The sequence below is a fragment of the Malus domestica genome, chromosome 07 (genome assembly GCF_042453785.1).
Source record: "Malus domestica chromosome 07, GDT2T_hap1".
NCBI classification, from domain to species: Eukaryota; Viridiplantae; Streptophyta; class Magnoliopsida; order Rosales; family Rosaceae; genus Malus; species Malus domestica.
The window spans coordinates 8363975-8382752 of record NC_091667.1 but is presented as its reverse complement, the minus strand read 5'-3'; the positions used below and the strand labels follow the sequence as shown (position 1 = coordinate 8382752).

The window sequence follows — 18778 nt, the reverse complement described above, 5'->3', positions numbered from 1 at the left end:
TTTCTTGGCGGGATCCAAATGCTAGTAACCTCCAGGCTTCCTGGGATATTGATTACCTCACTTTGAGATTCTTGGTGCTCGGCCAGGAAGTCAGCAATTGCTTGGCCTTTGACTGCCCTTTGAGGTACGTACTGAAAACTGAATTCTGATAATGCTAGAATCCATTTCCCAATCCTTCCTGTGAGCATTGGCTTTGACAACATGTACTTTATCACATCTGTCTTGGCGATGATGTGCACGTGACAAGGTAACATGTAATGCCTTAATTTACTGGCAGTGAAATATAAAGCCAAGCATAATCTCTCTACCGGGGAATACCTTGTCTCTACCTCGGTCAAAATTCTACTGAGGTAGTACACTGCCTGCTCCTTCCCGCCTTCATTATTTTGGGCTAGCAAACTCCCGATTGACTTTTCAGAGGCGGAAATATACAGCTTTAAGGGTTTTCCCCTTTGAGGTGGTACCAACACTGGTGGAGAAGTCAAATAGGCCTTGATGCTGTCAAAGGCCTGTTGGTGTGGTGGTCCCCATTCGAAGTTCTCTTTATCTTTTAATCTTAGTAAGGGAGTCAGCGGCTGGATCTTGCCTGCTAAATTAGCAATGAATCTCCTCAAGAAGTTAATTTTGCCCAGTAACCTATGGAGTTGCACCTTGTTGGTGGGTGAAGGTGACTCCATTATTGCCCGAGATTTGTTCTTATCCACTTCTACACCTCTTTGATGCACCAGGAATCCCAAGAAGTTGCCCGCTCTTACTCCAAACGCACACTTCTTTAGATTCATCTTCAATTTATGGATCCTCATCCTTGCTAATGTCTGTTTGAGATCTTCCAGATGCTGTTCTTCTGTCTTGGAATTCACCACTATGTCATCGATGTATACCTCCATACTCTGGCCAATCAGATCGTGAAAGATGGCATTCATTGCCCTCTGGTAAGTTGCACCAGCGTTCTTGAGCCCGAATGGCATGACCAGATATTCATATGCCCCCACATGACCGGGACACCTAAAAGCTATTTTATGTATATCTTCTGGAGCCATCTTTATCTGATTATACCCGGCATTCCCATCCATAAAAGATAGGACTTTATGCTTTGCTACTGCATCTATGGATAAATCGGCCATTGGCATGGGATACTCATCCTTTGGTGTAGCGCCATTAATATTTCTGTAATCCACACAACATCGTACCGCTTTTGTTACAGCTTTTAAAACGGGTACAATGTTGGCCAACCACTCCACATATTTGGCTGGTCTGATAAAGCCAGCTTTCACTAGCCTTTCAATCTCTTCTTTGACTTTTTCTTCTATCTCCTTTGACATCCTTTGTGGTGCTTGCTTGACAGGTTTATATCCCTCATTGATGGGCATTCTATGTTCCACCAAGGTTGGATCTAACCCTGGCATCTCGGTATAATGCCAAGCAAAACAGTCTTTGAATTCTTGCAAAAGACAAATAATCCTTGCCCGATCATCAACCCCCAATAAACCACTGATCTGTATTGGTCTCGGATCCTCCTCTGTTCCCAAATTAATAACTTCCAGAGGATCCTGGACTTCTGGTGGTGGCTTATCCGGTTCTGTACACAAAAATTCGACCAGCTCCGGGCTCTCGGGCAAGTCGTCTGGCCTGTCTAGATCATATATGCACTCGGCCATTTGAATGGCCCTATCCAGTTCTTCTCTGGAAGATTCCTCCTTGCTTTCATGCTGGCTGGTTGAAGTTCCCACCTGCCATTCTTGCTCTTCCCTGTCCAAGAGCTCCCTTTCTTGTCTTCTTCCCTTCCCATATACCAGCAGTCTTTTAATCAAGGATCTGACTGCCATTACCTGATCTCTCTTCTTTTGTTCAGTCATTGATGGTGTAGGGGATTTGGGAGGATACAAGGTCTATCCCACTCCTCTCTAGTAAGGAGCATTCCTTGTTCTAAAAGCTTTTGGGCCGTCACCTTGGTAGGGCGGCCGTTCTCGTCAGCTCCTGAACACTTCAAGATTCCTACATTGGGGTTGTAGAAACTTGCTTCCGCAACATTGGCTGTGGGGAGAAATGGCCGTGATTCGGCCTCTACCATCTCCCAAAAGCCTGGTCCTTCTGTGCCCGCTTCATGATAAACAGCCACTTGTTGATGAAGAGTAGAGGGTATGGCCAAACTTTGGTGGATCCAATCTCTTCCGAGTAAGGCCCCATAAGTGGAAGTGCAGTCCACCATAAAGAATGCCAGCATTATCTGTTTAGATCCCAAATTCACTTCTAGAGGCAATATCTCATGAGTCTTGGTGATAGCGCCTGAGAAGCTAGAGACCGTGAGGTCTGTGGGAATAAGATCCTCCGTGCCTCTTCCCATTTTCTTCATCTGCTTGGCTGGTAACACATTAACAGCTGCTCCTCCATCAATTAGAATCCTTTTGAAGGGCACACCTTCTAAGTGAGCTGTAACATATATGGGTTTCAGATGATTGGCCAACGAGCTGTTCGGGCGGCTAAACACCATTTCGTCTGTGTAAATCCTTAGAGGACCACCTTTGGATGCTTCTGAAGATTCAGCCTTGTCCGAGTTTTCTTCTTCAACTACCTCTACATTGACATGTGCCATCATTGGCTCAGTTGTCAAGTAATCACCCTCCATAGTAGCGGGTTGATCAAGTCTGGCACCAAATGTGGCGGACAACACATATGTCATGTTGATATGGAAATTACTAGGCTCGAGCGGATTTTCTTTATTGCCCCCAATCTGGTCCATAAATTCATCCAACCAGGCCATCGCATCAGCTGAAAGTAATGGTTATGGTGCCCCCTCCTGTTGCTGTTGATTCATGTTCGTATACAGTGTTTGTTTTGGAACTTCACCAAAAGGATCCACCAATGGCAGAGAAGGTGGTCTCCTTTCAGATGAAATAGTTCCAGCGCAAATAGGCTCTGGCTTCCACCCAGGGGTTGGCACCATGATTAGATCTTCTTGAGCTCTCCTCAAGATCCTATACTTCCCAGGGTGTTGGCTCTGCGGCACGTGATCCCCCTCGCCTTCTGTCTTGCTGTTGGCCTTTTCCACCTCTTTCTTACTTCTCCGACGGAGCTGACTACTTCCCCCAGATGCTGTTTTCTCCAACTTTTGATTTTTGGAGGCTTCGGATGTTGTGGGGGTCTTCAAGGAATTCATGTAGGCTTTGTGCTGTTGTTGAACCCTCCTGACCATAGAGGCTCCTATTGGTTTGGTAGGCTGTCCGTTCTTCCCGACTACGTACCATTTTCGCCCGAGGTGGGCAGGATGTCCTTTTCTAACAGGATTGGTCATGCCATCAATCCTCTTAATTTCCCTCCCTATCTGGCCACATTGAGGATGATCTGCACCCCTTCGTATTTTGGCCTCCATGTCTTCTGCTTCTTCAGAAACTTCATGGTTTCGAAATACTTCTGACAAAGCTTTAGGTTGGGAATCACCTCATAGTCGTTGAAAAACGCTTCGGGAAGTGTCCTTTTTTGTTGCCTACTTAATCTTTTCGCGGGCTTCTCTTCTGACGACTTCTTCCTTTCTCCTGATCAGTTCATGATCAATGAGGATTCCAGCCGGGGGAATTTCGAGCTCACACTCGCATTGGCACTTACTACACATAACCATCCCCTTGATTATGGCTGCTTTTGGATATTCGGGTGTTTTAAGCACCCCTCCTGTAGGTGTTTCAGCCAATCTCTCCTCTTCTGGTTCCCTTGTAATTCTTTTTTTTTCCTTCTCAGCCCATGTCATATTGATCATATGTACAGGGGCTTCGGTGAAGGGAACTGCAGGTTTGGCTATCACCGACTCTTCTGGCTGGCTGGCTCTACGTCTTTTTCCTTCGGGAGGAACCAAGCCTATATCATTTTTGGAGCTTGTGGAGGCTTTCTCCAGTCTTTGCAACATTTGTAGTAACGTGGTTTGCAAATCTTCTGGCATTTTGACATATATCTTCTGATCAATTGTAGGGGATCCCACCGGGCGTGTCAAAACTATGTTCGCGTCAGGAATTTCCGTCAGGGATGTTTCCTGGCCGACGAGCACACAGCTCCCCTGGAGGTTGGCGCCGGTTGAGGGCTACTGTCGGGCTTCTGCTTCGCTATCGGGCTTTGTCAGGCAAGTCTCGTCGGGCAAGTCTTGTCAGGCAAGACTCTTCGGGCAAGGCTCGTCAGGCAAGGCTGAAAGAGAAGGACAAAGTTAACTTTGAGATGTGCCTTTGTGGGGCCTTAGGTGTAGGCCTTGAGGCTCACAATCAAGGTTAACTTTTAGGTGCTCAGGCGTGCCACTACCATCTTCAGCATGGCAGATGTAAAATGAATGTCGAGTTTTACTTGTATATATGTATATATCCGAGAAACCGTGTTAGTTATAACATGTGCATTTGTGGGGCCTTAGGTGTAGGCCTTGAGGCTTCCCATGAATAACTAAACCAGTGCTCGAACACATCATATTTGTTCTCGTGATTGCAGGAGTTTTCTAACTATTATACTTCTGATTACCCAAGTCTAAGAAGTAGAATGAACCCAAATAGGTGTCTTTGTGGGGCCTTAAGTGTAGGTCTTCAGGCTTCCCATCAGAGTTCGTTCTTATATTCAAACTCTCTAGATCGCAGAGCAGAATGAATCCAAATGGATGCCTTTGTAGGGCCTTAGGTGTAGGCCTTGAGGCTTTCCATCAGAATCCATTCCATGCTCAAGCGCTCTATGGTAATCATAACATAATAGAAATAAAACTAGAGGGTAGGTCGATTACTTGCGCCCCAAGTAACTTCGGACTTCTCGTTTATCAAGGACTGTCGTGGATGGGTTAAGTCCACATAAGGTTCTTTTTTATGCCTTGAGGCCAAGGACTTTTAACTGATCAGATTTACATGCCCGAGGGCTTAGGACTTGGATCTGGTTTGAACACTGAAGATATATTCAAATCGGATTCAAGTACTGAGAAAGCCTTTTAATAGTCATATTGCTAGAAATAACTTGCATATAACTGGAAGTATACAACATATTGTTAGGCTTAATGAATGAAAAGACAAAAACAAAGCAAAGAAGGTCAGGCAAGGTTAAACCTTATCAGGTAAGGCTGCTCGTCTGGTAAGTTCCTATCTTTGTAGTTTTGTCAAGGGTCTGAAAGCTTAGAGGGATAGAGAGAGATATTACAAAAGATGAATCGATACTACAGCAAGGTTGAACAAGGTAGCAGAGCTATTACAAAGGTTTGAAGGGAGGGTTATCCCGCGAGGGATGAAGGCTTGTCCCGAGAGGGATGAAGGCTGACTACAACTTTGTTTTGAAGGCAAATCTGGCTTTGAGCAGAGTTTGTGCTTGCATTTGTTTGTTTGATTGAGTGTCTTTATTCCTAGTTTTTCTTTCTTCTTATATAGACAACCCGGCTTGGTCTCCTGTAGCAGCAACCTTGCTCGAATGCGGTTTGGAGGGTGATGACTCATCAGCTTTTTTACATGTACTGCCATCATAAAGTGCTTTATAGGCTGTGTAGCTGATCAGTCTACACCACTTGGCCTTTGGGTAGGTAAGTAAGTGGTCTTCATGAGCTGCACCAAGTCAGAAAAGGCCATTTTCTGCCTTCTGGGCTTTGACTGGGCTTTGGCTGTCTTTCCCTTTGGGCCTCCTTTCGGGCCAGCTTCTTCCTTGAGCCCAAAGTTCAAGTTTTGATCCAAACAGTGGGAAATGGCAGAGACATTATGTTCTAGACCCAAAATTGGGTTTTTCCTTTCCCCTTACGGAATCTTTTACTGGCGGATCAATTAAGTCAAATTGATTTAGGTCTTAAGGTTAGTCATTTCATTACTGATGAGTGAGTATGTGGATGAGGAAGTCACTAGGAAGATTTGTAGCATTTAGTTGCCTATGTATGATAAGAATGACTACTTGTGCTGGGGCTTAAATGCTCATGGAAGGTTTAGTGTGAAATTTGCATCCTGGGTTCAAAATGTCATGCTAAGTGACGACTCGAAGAATAAGCTGCTAAATAGAATGTGGAAACTCAATATTCCCAATAAGGTCAAAACTTTCAGTTGGCTATTGATTCTTAATAAGCTTCATACTAGAAGCAAAATCCATAAATTTATTAACACGAGTAGTGAAACCTGCTTATTGTGTAATGGAGATGCTGAAGATCAAGATCACCTTTTTATAAACTGTGAGTATGCCAAGCAAATCTGGACTTGTAGTCCGAAAATTAAACCTCCTCCTAACCAAACTAGCTGTAATTTGTTTGAGTGGCTCTGCTCTTTGGATTCTAATGAGGGTGAGAATCTTTCGAGTCTTAGCTTTGCCCTTGTTATGTGTTGGCAGAGTTGGAAAATGAGGAACAATATGGTTTTCAATAAAGTTAAGGTCCACCCTTCTAGAGGGGTGACTTTGGCCTTTAACATGGCGAATGATTATAATAATGCTAATAAAAAAGATGTGGTTTCTCGGAAGAAGCAGGATCGGTTAATCAGATGGCTCCCTCCTGATGATGATTTTGTCAAACTAAATTTTAATGGGTCAGTCAAGAATAATGTAGCGGCTGGGGGTTTTGTCATTCGAAATGATAGTGGTGATCCGGTGGTAGATGGGGCAAGACACTTAAGGGAGGTTTCAATCAATGTTGCGGAGTGCTTGGCTCTAAGGGATGCACTTTGGATGGCGAGATGCAGAGGGCTCCTGAGGATCATGGTGGAAGGAGATTCAAGGCTTATAATTAAGGCGGTCCAGGGAACTAGCAGTGTCCCCTGAAGAATGAGGAGTATCATTGAAGACATCATATTTATAACGGGATCTTTCGAGCTTATCTTTTAGAATCATGTGTATCGCGAAGTGAACTTTATGGCTGATGTCGTTATGGATGTGGGCTTCCAGTATGGAAATCTCCACATTTGGGATAGGTCCTTGCCACCCGTTGCAAATAGAGCCTTATTGTTTGATCGTTTGGGTTTAGGTTGTACTAGGGGTTGTATTGCTCTTTTCCATCAAAAAAAAAAAAAAAAAAGAAGTCACTAACTTAAGTTAGCTTCGAATGCTGCAAGTATGGTTCATCATATTTTATTTATTTATTTATTTATTATTCAAATGTATTCATATGTTTCATGTGTTTGTTATTCAAGTATATTCGTGATCTAGTAGCAACCAAAACCATCTTTCAACTAGAATGCTTTTCTCCATTTGGTCAATACTCTCTAGTCAGTTAAACCTGTTAAGAATAACAGTTCTTCTTTTCTATGAATGTCAAATGAAAAGATGATTTTTTTTTTTGTTTTGTTGTGTGTTTCTCATGCCTCTTGTTGCAAAGAGCACTTCTTTTTTAGTTAAATTTTGTTGGAACTTTCTACCCTTTTAAATTTCTCCTATCTTATGACAATATCTGGATTTGTCACTAAGTTTGAGAAATTTTGATTAGAATTTGCAGAATTTCAAATCAGATATATACGTTTCAATTGCCGTCTAAATCTTTTAGAAAATGTTCGGAATTCAAAATGTTCGAACTCAGAACATAAATTTTCATTTCGAATTGGAATATTCAATCCAACTTGCACCGAAGAAGCATTAACCTTCGAATTGCTTAAAATGCGCACAAAGGTTAGGTGGAGCCATGATCTAATTGCCTTCCAAGTATGATCTAATTGACAATCCCGCAACATTATGTATTTCATATGACAAGATTAGGTTGGAAATATAATAGTCTTAATCACAACGTGGTGGGGACCCCGGATTTGATGAGACATTAGGGTACTGTTAATTACCTTTCTTGTGTCCGTAGACACGTTTTGATTGGTCGATGATATTGTCTTTGTTGAGATAATCAATGAAAGTTGTCAATATTTTAATTCTTAAAACGACAAATTGCATGTCATTAGGTTCCATAAGGAGCACTTGCCCTTAAACAATTGTAAAATGATGCTAAGTGCTTAATAATCTTTTGAAATAGTCAAAGTTGGACAAAGATTATTAAAGAGCAAACTGGGGCGATGGTCCATCGATTCTGGCCCAATTGGAACTTGGATTCTTACATTAAAATTTCGTAATTATTGTTCTCTGAATTTGTTATAATGTGGAGTTATAATTTTTTTTGGTAACTCTGTAAGAATTTTCGTCCAAAATAAAGGGTTTGAAAAGTACAAAAAGTGGATAAAGTTCTAACGCAATTAGCCAAACGGACAATTAATACACATTATAACAAGTTCGGCGACCAAAACTTACAAATTTTTTAATCACGGACCAAAGCTCTAATTGTACTAAAAATCAATGACTACTGCTCCAATTATCTCATTATTAAACCATGTCAAGTGTATAATGAGCCAAGTCTTACATAGTTAAGAGGTTTTTGGAGCATCATTTCACACCTAAAACACATGACCATTTATTTAAAGAAAAACTAATAAAAGGACTTGAAAACTTTGAGTTTTAACGATAAGGATAAAATAAAGGGTAAAATGAATAGTACTAGGATTAACTTTTTAGTGTAAAAATATGGTTTTTCGTTAAAGATACCGGAGGCTTTCATTAAAGTTCCATTTATTTAATGGATGATTATTATAATTTATTGGTAGGGTGTTTGATCAGAGTCAATAAAACCATTTGAAAATTATAATTTATGTTGGACAACTTAAAACGATGGTGTTCTGGTCATAAAAACATGCTATCAACATACAAAACACCTGAGGCGTGAATTTCCCTCAACAAAAATGTTTGCTTTCGTGAAAATGGAAAATCTTACCCTTTGCACCAGCCCATTCTACAAGATTAGAGCTAATAAGACTAATAGGCTCCTCCCAAATCGATTAGCCATCTTAGTTGAGTGTTGATGGGTCATTTTGGTATTCAATGTGCAAAGTTAGCTTTAGGTCATTTGATTGGTCAATTGAAGCTTATAATTATAGGAACTTTAACGAAAAGCTCCTGGTACTGTTCACTTTAACGAAAAACCACATTTTTACACTAAAAAGTCAATCTTATTACTATTCATTTTACCCTTTATTTTGTCCTTATCATTAAAACTCAAAATTTTCAAACCTTTTTCATTAGTTTTCCTTATAATTATTGACTCAATTATCTTACTTCTTTGATAATAACATTTGCTTTCCGTATGAAGCATGAAAGCTTTGAATAATACTAATTGTCAATATCCATAAAACTGTCCCTAGACATTCTTACACGTTGATACGTATGACAAATGTATATATGTATGTATGTATGTATGGTCAAGCTTGTCGACAAATAAACAAAGATGACCTTGCGAATTGGGGAGTGAAAGAAAGAGTGATGGTGAAATATGATGTGGACAGAAATGATATAAGAGGATTGGTCAAATCTCGCATCCAAGGATAGATGGGATTGGATGAGAAAAATCCAAGGTAGGGTTTTCGTCCTTTAGGTTAGGGCAACCCCTTCGTTCATACATATGGCTTATTATTTGTTAGTTTTCTTATAGTATTATTATTATTTATCGATTGTCTGTGTTTTACTGACTGCGTTTTATGTGTGCTTTTATTTTACAGTGCCAAATGCACAGCATTTTTTTGGTGTTACTTTTATGACAGCTTTTGGAACCTGTAGGCCTTGTTGCCCGAAATTCATGGGGAGCACTTACCAATATCTTGGACTCAAATGAAAATTTTATCCTTTTTCGACGAGAAAAAAGTTAATTTTATTTAAGATAATATTTACATATTTTCAACACATATTTCATTCTTTGCTAATAAAGTATCTTTACAATATATAATAAGATGCAACTCGAACTGGTTGGGCGAGTTGGATTGACCTTCCACAATTTGGGTTTGGGTCAAGTTTGGGTTTTAATTAAGTTCGGGTTTTTTCAAGTTGAGTTCGGGTTCGCCCAACTTTATCGAGTTCAATCTTAAAACACATTGTTTTACATGATTTTTCAAATTATGAACTAAACAACATTAATATTAGTTAAAATTTCATTTGCACATCATCAACCACACAAAAGATAAAGCGAACAACTCGGAGACTATTTTGAATGTTTCAACCATGCAAAATTGAAATTAAATTACAAGATGTATACCAAATCTTCAACCAAAAGAAATGTAAAAGTGACAATAACATTCATTATCCATATAAAAACTAACAATAAACTTCAAGTATAGTCATTCCAAATTACACATAATTTATATAATATGAAGTAGGATGTATAATATGTGCATGAGAGGATTCAAGCTCAAAATAGGGTTGGGTTTGGATTCACATGGGCAGGCAAGACATCAATCCAACCCAACCCAATAAATGATCAGGTTGAGGTTAGGTTGGGTTTGGGCGGGTTTTTTCTTCTTTCTAACCTGCTCAATTGGGTTTGAAATCGGGTTGGACATGAATAGATTTGAGCTGACCCAAACCAAATTGCACTACTAGTATATAAGTTTTATGATCAAAATCGTTCAATTTCTTAATTTTCATTTGAAAATCATCTCTACAGACAAAAAATCATCATTCGATTCATACATTGTTGAATCATTCAAATGTATCAAATAAAAGCATGATTCATCATGAATATGTTACTTGGACTCACATTGTGCATTTGTTACAAACTTTTGGATGCATAAATGATCTTTTATTCAAATGAATATTTTGTACAGATGATTTCAAATAATGAAGGAGAAATTGAATGATTATAATTATAGAACTTATATTATGAAAATACATTATTCACAAAAAAGTAAAATATGTGCATTCCCATGAATGCAAGTATTATCTTTTATTTGCTCTCAGGTTTTCACCAACCAAACATATTAGCCAATTCTATAATACATGCTTTACTCTTATTTCTTTAATAATTTTTGTTTTCTGAAAGTTCAACGAAACAAAAAAAATAAAATAAAAGTTCCTTCACTCCTTTCATGCACTATTCCTGTGTGATGTTAATCATTTGGATTAGATAGTTGAACAAAAGATTTTAGTTAGTAGGTCGTTTTATTATCGTGGCATTTTGTGTTCATGCTGAATAATAGGCTTCTATTTTTTTTCTAAATGGTAGACTGTATTAGATTTTATTATAATCGAATGTATCCACTAGACCATATCGTTCACCCTGGAAACATATGCAGCCACTTCATGTGCTTTACTGCATGATCTTCGAGGCCTTTCATTGTTAGAGGATTAGGGTTTATTCCATTCTAATTCTCTCTAAAATGAGATCTGATTAGAAGAGAGAAGTTTTTTGTTTTCTTTTTTTTTGGTCTAATCTTCCTTCAATTCTCTCATAATGAAAATGTCTTCTCAACCTTCAAAATACCTTAAATTTAGAGGATTATTATTTAAATCCAGTCATTTAATCAAACGAGGCCTTTCATTGTGTTTTGGCCAAAAAACTATTGAAACTGAATTAGCCACGGACAAAGTATAGCATTCTGTATTAGTTATTATTTAAACAAAATTATTACAGAACTAAAACTAAAGAAATCTCGAAGGAAAAAAAGAAGAAGAAGAGATGATCTAAAATAAAAATTACGCATATCTTTGTTGAGTTGAAATTTGGGATATGCTATCTATACATTTTTTTTTATATTTCTTACACATTCCTAGTTAATTCTTATCATTTAATATTCTTCAATTCATCTAATCAGACAGTCAAAAATTAAAAAAATATGTTCGAAATAGAAAAAGATGTGTGAATATCACACTTCAAAAAAAATTTAAGGTACTCATGAGACCCATGAGATTCTTCGATTCTATGAAACCATCATGGCTACTGGTGCACCACAAATGGATGGCATATAAAATGGGTTGCGATGTGATAGACACTTTATACAAGTAGCTACCTAGCTAGCACCAAGCCATGTAAGAATGAATTAGGATCTCTCTCCTCTTTGTGAGGATCATGAGAATTCTCAAATTGTGTCTGTTTATTGTTTATCGTACGGTTACAAATTATTTTAAATATTTTTATTTAAAATTAAATATAAATAATACATGGCTAAAACTGATCGTATAATATACGATAAACAATTACAATTTAAGAATTTTCAGAATCCTTACAAAAATAAACCGGAGAAAATCCTCCTGGATGTACGATAGCAAATTGCATATACAATATTGAACCTTTATCCAACACAGGATACCATTCTGCTTTATCCAACATAACACAAATGTTTTAAAATATAAAAAATACGAAAATTACATATAAAATTCTAGCGCAGCAACTTAAAAGAATATTTGATTAATCTCTCATATTTTTTAATACAATTAAATGCACATCTCAAGTTTAACTCAATGCATGCTTTTTCCTATATGAATATGAATATTTAATTTCTCTCAAGCCCCTCTTATATGATTAACATACTGGCCATGCACATGGATGATGAACTCTAAATATTCTATTAAAAGATATAAAGGAGGGGGCCAAATTTTAAGGAAAGGAAAGCATTGGTTTAAGACACTTCATCATATATTTCTCTCCCAAAAAGTCATCGGTCTCCCAAAAACCTTAGTAAGTTCAAGTTACATGAATTAGGATGAGATGAAGGATACTCCTAATTGTGTTTCTTGTTATAGTAGATCCTAAATATGAGAGGAAAAAAAAAATCCTGAGTTTCTGTTGAGTATTTTATTATCTTTGACAATTTATCTATTTACACGTTACATAAAACGAGTGACTTTTTTATGCATTTACTAAGAAACAATTATTATATTATTATAATTGACTTTTCATGTATTTACTAACACATGAATGAAAACGTATGCGGATTCACATACAATTTGTATATTGATCTTCTTCCTAGCCTTGTGATTAAGTGTTTTTGCATGTGGTCTAATATCCTAAGAAATTGGGAGTTGGGTTTTCACCCATGCATCCCGCGAAACTCCTCCTCTTCTAAATTATTGTAATAGTTTTGAACACACTCATCTCTTTAATAATAATAAATTTATAAGAAGAAAAAAAGAATTGACTAGGGTGCTAATTGATCCCATATATATATATATATATATATATACTGTTCTCCTGTGTAAACATACTAAATTGTGTCTACGTATGTTAGATCTCGTAAGGAAGAGATCTTAAGAGGGAGAGGGAGGTCTTGATATATATACATTTCTGTCCACTTTTATTAAATCCCTTTGAATACGATTTTTCAGAAAGCTTTCAAACACATGAAGCTATTTAAACAAATATTTAATTAGCTGTTTTATTGAGTAGAATGCCTTCTGATGTGGGTTATCAACCCACCCTTGGTACTGAAATGGGTACTTTACAAGAAAAAACTACTTCTACCAAAGATGGGCTTATAACTTCTATTCAAGCAGTTTATATAACTGCAGACGATTTGATAGATCCTACTTCGCCCACGACATTTGCACATTTAGATGCTACTACCGAACTATCAAGAGGATTAGCTGCCAAGGATATCTATCAAACGGTAGATCCTTTAGATTCAACATCATCTATACTCCAACATTTAATTAAAGAAATTTGTTAGAAAGGTTTGGGCAATAGAATGATTTTTTTTTCCAGAAAGGTAGTACTTAATTAAACTGTATAATCTCTAGTAAATATTGAGTAATGTTTAAAGAAAGCGACACTAGCTAGTTGATCCAACATCATTTTGTAACATATTTTATGAACAAAATTATGTAACAGTTTTTTTTTCCCTGCTAATCAATGGGCAGTACGGAATCGGAACCAATACTTCTTTTAATATTGGGAAAAATCACTAGACTTCTTTTAATTTAACAATTCATGATAACATGATAACGAAAACGGCTACGGTTAGTTTTTTTTGTGTATTATTATTTATCAAGTAAACAAAAGAACTCAATTTCAATACGAAAATATTAAAATTACATCAACGGATCAACCGTGTCAACATTACAACTCAAATCACCAAATTAAGACAAACACACATGCCTAAATCATGATAATCACCGACACTGCATGAAGCAAAGCCACTATTAAACTCATGGAAATCTTTGTGGAATAATGGGCGGATCTGCGGAAAAAATGATCTCTAGCGGTACATTTACGCATATAGTAGCTAGCTAATATGGGTGAAGATGGCAAAAAATACTTAAGTAGATAGCAACGAACTCCTCCAAAAGCAGTTATAACAAGGAGAAAATAAATTTTGGAGAGAGTTTATAAGAGAGTGATTGGATTGATCATTGAATAAGGAGCACGTTTATATGCACCATATCCTCATTGATTTGTATGTATTTATCTCATTAATGAATATCGTGTATATTTCTCTTAGAAATTATGATAAAGTACTAAAACTTGAGTATAACTCAGATGGAATCACCCCAAAAGACTAAAGAAGGAGAAGAAGGTAGGGTTTCTTTTTTGGTCTCAAGAATACTTTGTAGAAATGGAGAAGTTTTTTGAATTATTTATTTTTGTTAAAATTTATCATCACAATTTATGTAAAATAATACGTATCAGTTCTTATGTACATATTGTTGCCATGATCACACTGCATGCTACTTTTTAAGCACATCAATTCTTAGATAGTTGTTAAAGGAGGGGAGGGGGGATCGGTGGTAATCGAACCCGAACCAGTGTATAAGCATGATTGATTTCCCAATTGATCTCATTTGAGTTTGAATTCTCTCTCACCATTGTATTTTAGATTAGTTTAAATAGAATAACACTTGATAACACAATTATTACATGTATAATAATTGATTATGTAACAACTTATCAACTAATATATATGGTCATAAAATGTTATTCCTCTTTACAATAACTAATGTTTCAGCATATTCGAGTATTCAATTCCAAGCACATTCAGTGTCAACATAGAAAATTCAATTCCCACATTTAAAAAAGTAAAAGTTACCAAAGAAGTGAAATATTTTATCCCTGCTATTTTGTAAGCATATACATTTTATATTTATGTACTTTAGATGTTGAGAATGCTGCGTTTGCCACTTTATGATATCTCTCTCCTCCTCCTTGCACCTATCTCCTCAACTAATACCCTTCCCCTTCTCTGCACTCGATCCCCTTTGTTTTCTATTCGTTCTAGGGTTTGAAATTATGGGGCTTTCCTTTGTCCAAAAACCCATAAAATATTGAACCTTGCTATATTAAAATTTATACATATATTTTACTATATTTTTCTTGTTTTCTGTTCTCTTTAGCTCTCTGTGTATGGCTGGCTTAGACTTGGGTTCAGCATCTCGGTTTGTTCATCAGCAGCTCCAACTCCCTGATCTCCACCTCCAAAGACCACCGGACTCCGAAGATGACCACACCACCCCCAACCGCAACAATCTTTTCTCCTCTGACCACCACCAAAATGATGTTGATGATGACAATCCTCATCATCAAGGGCTTGACCTGGTGACCCCAAATTCTGGTTCCGGTGACTCTGGGGGCCGACGCTCCAGAGGTCGGCCCCCAGGATCTAGAAACAAGCCCAAGCCCCCGGTGATCATAACTCGTGAGAGCGCAAACACCCTAAGAGCACATATTTTGGAAGTCACCAGCGGTTGTGATGTGTTTGATTCCGTTGGCACCTACGCGAGGAAAAGGCAGCGAGGGATTTGTGTTTTGAGTGGGAGTGGAATGGTGACCAACGTGAGCTTGCGCCAGCCGACTGCGGCTGGTGCAGTTGTCACGCTGCACGGCAGATTTGAGATTCTATCATTAACAGGCTCATTTCTACCACCACCTGCGCCGCCTGGAGCCACCAGCCTCACAATATTTTTGGCTGGTGGACAAGGCCAGGTTGTGGGCGGAAATGTTGTGGGAGCACTAATAGCATCTGGACCTGTTATTGTCATAGCCTCATCCTTTACCAACGTGGCTTATGAAAGATTGCCCTTGGAGGAAGAGGAGCAGCTGCAGATGCAGCAGCCTTTGCCACAGTCTTCAGGTGGCGGTGGCGGTGGTGAAGGCAGCGGTGGCGGAGGAGCAAGCAACCCCTTTCCAGATCCATCTTCGGGGCTTCCCTTCTTTAATCTGCCACTCAATAACATGACTCATCAGCTGCAGGTTGATAGTTGGGGAGGAAACTCTGCTGGGCGGCCGCCTTATTGATAGTTTTTGCTAGCTATAGGTCAGGTCAATCAAGGTCAGAGAATCGATCTTTACATTAATATCATCACTCCCATTTCCAACCTTGGACAATTATTTTTCTTGCTTAATTTCTTTCGTCTATCCTGTCGTAACTTCATTTTGGTTCCTAATTTGAATTGCTTTTTAATATTGTCTTGTACTGATGATCATCTCCATGGAATGTTGATGGAAGTTTGGATTTTGGAACTCATGACTTTCTTAATTAGAAATGGTTTCAGAGAATATTTTAGCTTAATTTGAATTTGATATAATAATTGTCAGAATGATATTATTACTGGTAAATAAATTTGTGATAAGTATCACAACCTCCAGCATAAGCTTTGATAAAAAAATCTATATTATATAAATTATTAATCAGGTAGTATTTTCTGCTAATATTAATCCTTAGAGATTTGTCATAAAAATGATGATTAACTTGTGCCTTGTCCATGTGTAGGATGCTTATATATATATAGAAAACATGCTTTCCACTCGAAGGCTATACAATTATATGATATTTGGTCATGTGAAACTAATATTAAAAACATGAATTTATATAATTAGATCTCTCTCTCTCTCTCTCTCTCTCTCTCTCCCCCCCCCAAAAAAAAATATCTCTCCTATCTTCCACCAAAAAGAAAGACCAAAACCTACTAAAGAAAGCTCTCACATGATCTGGCCACTTCACGCACATAATCAGATAATCAATTTTCTAACCAAATCGTCCTAGCTAGCTTGTCTCTTGCACTGTATATAATAAGACGGGTTTTTTTAGTTGTTCTCAGTTTTCTATCATTTCTTAAAATGTATTCCTGATTATCTAAGAGGTTCTTTCATTCAAGAATTAATCCTTAGTTTATATGGTTCGTACATATTCAAGGAGTACTTTTCTTTAAGAAATTAATTCAGATAGACATTAAGGACTAGGAAATGCTTTTTGTTATGATAATATTATTGAACAATAAGAAAAAAGAAAAGATACTTGAATTCCTTTTTCTTATTGCAAGATTAAATTTGATTAATTCATAATAACAAATACATGGGAAAGGGTGTAAGTGTGGCCTCGTTAAAGAGGACGCACTTCACTCAAACAACAGAGAAAGGAAATCAAACCAACCAATTTCAGAATAAACCCTAATCTCAGGAATTAGCTAATTTGGCTTCTCTCCAACCTAAGTCGCAAAGTCAGCGAATACCAGTGCGAACCTCACACAGCAGCATGAGCTTCCATGGAGGGTATTCACGAGGCTTAATTGATAAGACTAGTTTATATGTTTGTTGATTCAGGTTGATTTTATGTTATGATTTAGGGCACTTGATTTCACACATGTTTTCACCCCTAAAAAAATTCCGTCAGGGCACTTTGTATCTCATTACAAGAAATTAATGTGGATACTATGTATAGTTATTTCTCTGTGGTATGGTTGTGGTATGCAGTTTATAGTCTTTTAACTAATAGGTGATGATATAGAGGAGTTTGAAAAATAAGGCAACGGATATATTGTCTGTAGTATAGTCACTAGTGTTTATACCTTTGAGATTTATATGCGCAAGATGTGCATTTTATGTTGTGTTACTTAATGTTAAGAGTTTTAAAGAGAGACTAGTGGACCAGTACTAGTCAATATTAATATTGTTCCCAACTTAATCATATGACCTATATATATATTGAGTCCAACAAAGGTGGAGTTTTATACAGAAGAAAATCAATGCAATTAGAAGTGAAACCACTTAAGTTAAGTTGAAATCTATTTTGTAAGATTTTCGGCATGTGCCTCATCTTTGTTCATAGTACCCACATTAAGTTTCTTTATCATATACTTTCTTACAATCTGGTGCGAAATTGCTTTTCCCCATATACGCAACATCTCTTCTTCAATTCAAGCAGCCAAATATAAGAAATTAGTCCCAAACAACAAATCCGGAGTACAGGCATACATATACACTCTACCCTCACCTATTCACATTAGAAAACAAGCATTTGGATTTCCATTGCTAAAGGTTTGGGAGCATAAACATAGTGAATGAAATATGGAGCCTTGGTAATTGATTACCGTCTTTCTTTTGTTTCTTCCTTTTTCTGTGGTTTGGGAGCAACAACATCTCTTTTGTTTTAACCTCCACCACCTTTACCTCTTCCTTAACTTCTATAACCTTGGTAATTGATTACCATCTTTCTTCTCCTCCCTTTTCTTTTTCTTTTCCTCCTTCTCTGGTGGTTTTGGGGAACCCTTCTCCTTCTCTTTTGTTTCGTCCTTTTTCTGTGGTTTCGAAGGCACAAGTTCTGCATGTTTGTGCACCTTTTTTTTTTCACAAATACGATATTAGTTTTTCAGGCTCGATTGTTCCTTCCACTGCTAGAGTTTGTGTGTGTGTGTATATACATGTTCTTTAGAAGAAAAAAAACCCTAAATTATACACAAACAAACTTTGGAAATTATAACTTTGTTCTTTATTAACTTCTTCAAATCTTACTCACATTTGTCGCAATGCATGTGAACCTTCACCACTATTGTCCATGAAATTGCCTTCGGAATAAAAGGACAGAATTGGTTATTCTAATGCATTCATTTCATCGATTATAGCTTATTGAAATTTTGAAACATAGGGCTTATATCCACGTGTAAACTACTATATGAAAGGTTTCTCACACTCATTATATGACATGGGATAACATGTAAGTATGCTGGCCTGCTTAACATTATAACAGATTTAGAACATCTAACTCGAAACAAATTGGCAATCATGGAGCGGTCTAAACTCTGTTAAACT

At 37.4% G+C, this 18778-nt stretch overlaps 1 protein-coding gene across 1 annotated transcript; it reads left to right on the top strand.

The window, feature by feature from the left end:
* The first annotated feature begins 14870 nt into the window (after window positions 1-14870).
* On the top strand, window positions 14871-16213 carry LOC103438935 (AT-hook motif nuclear-localized protein 23-like). The gene has a single exon (XM_008377476.4). It carries the CDS (start codon window positions 15098-15100, stop codon window positions 15986-15988), a length of 891 nt encoding a protein of 296 aa, XP_008375698.1. The 5' UTR covers window positions 14871-15097; the 3' UTR covers window positions 15989-16213.
* Window positions 16214-18778: the final 2565 nt, after the last annotated feature.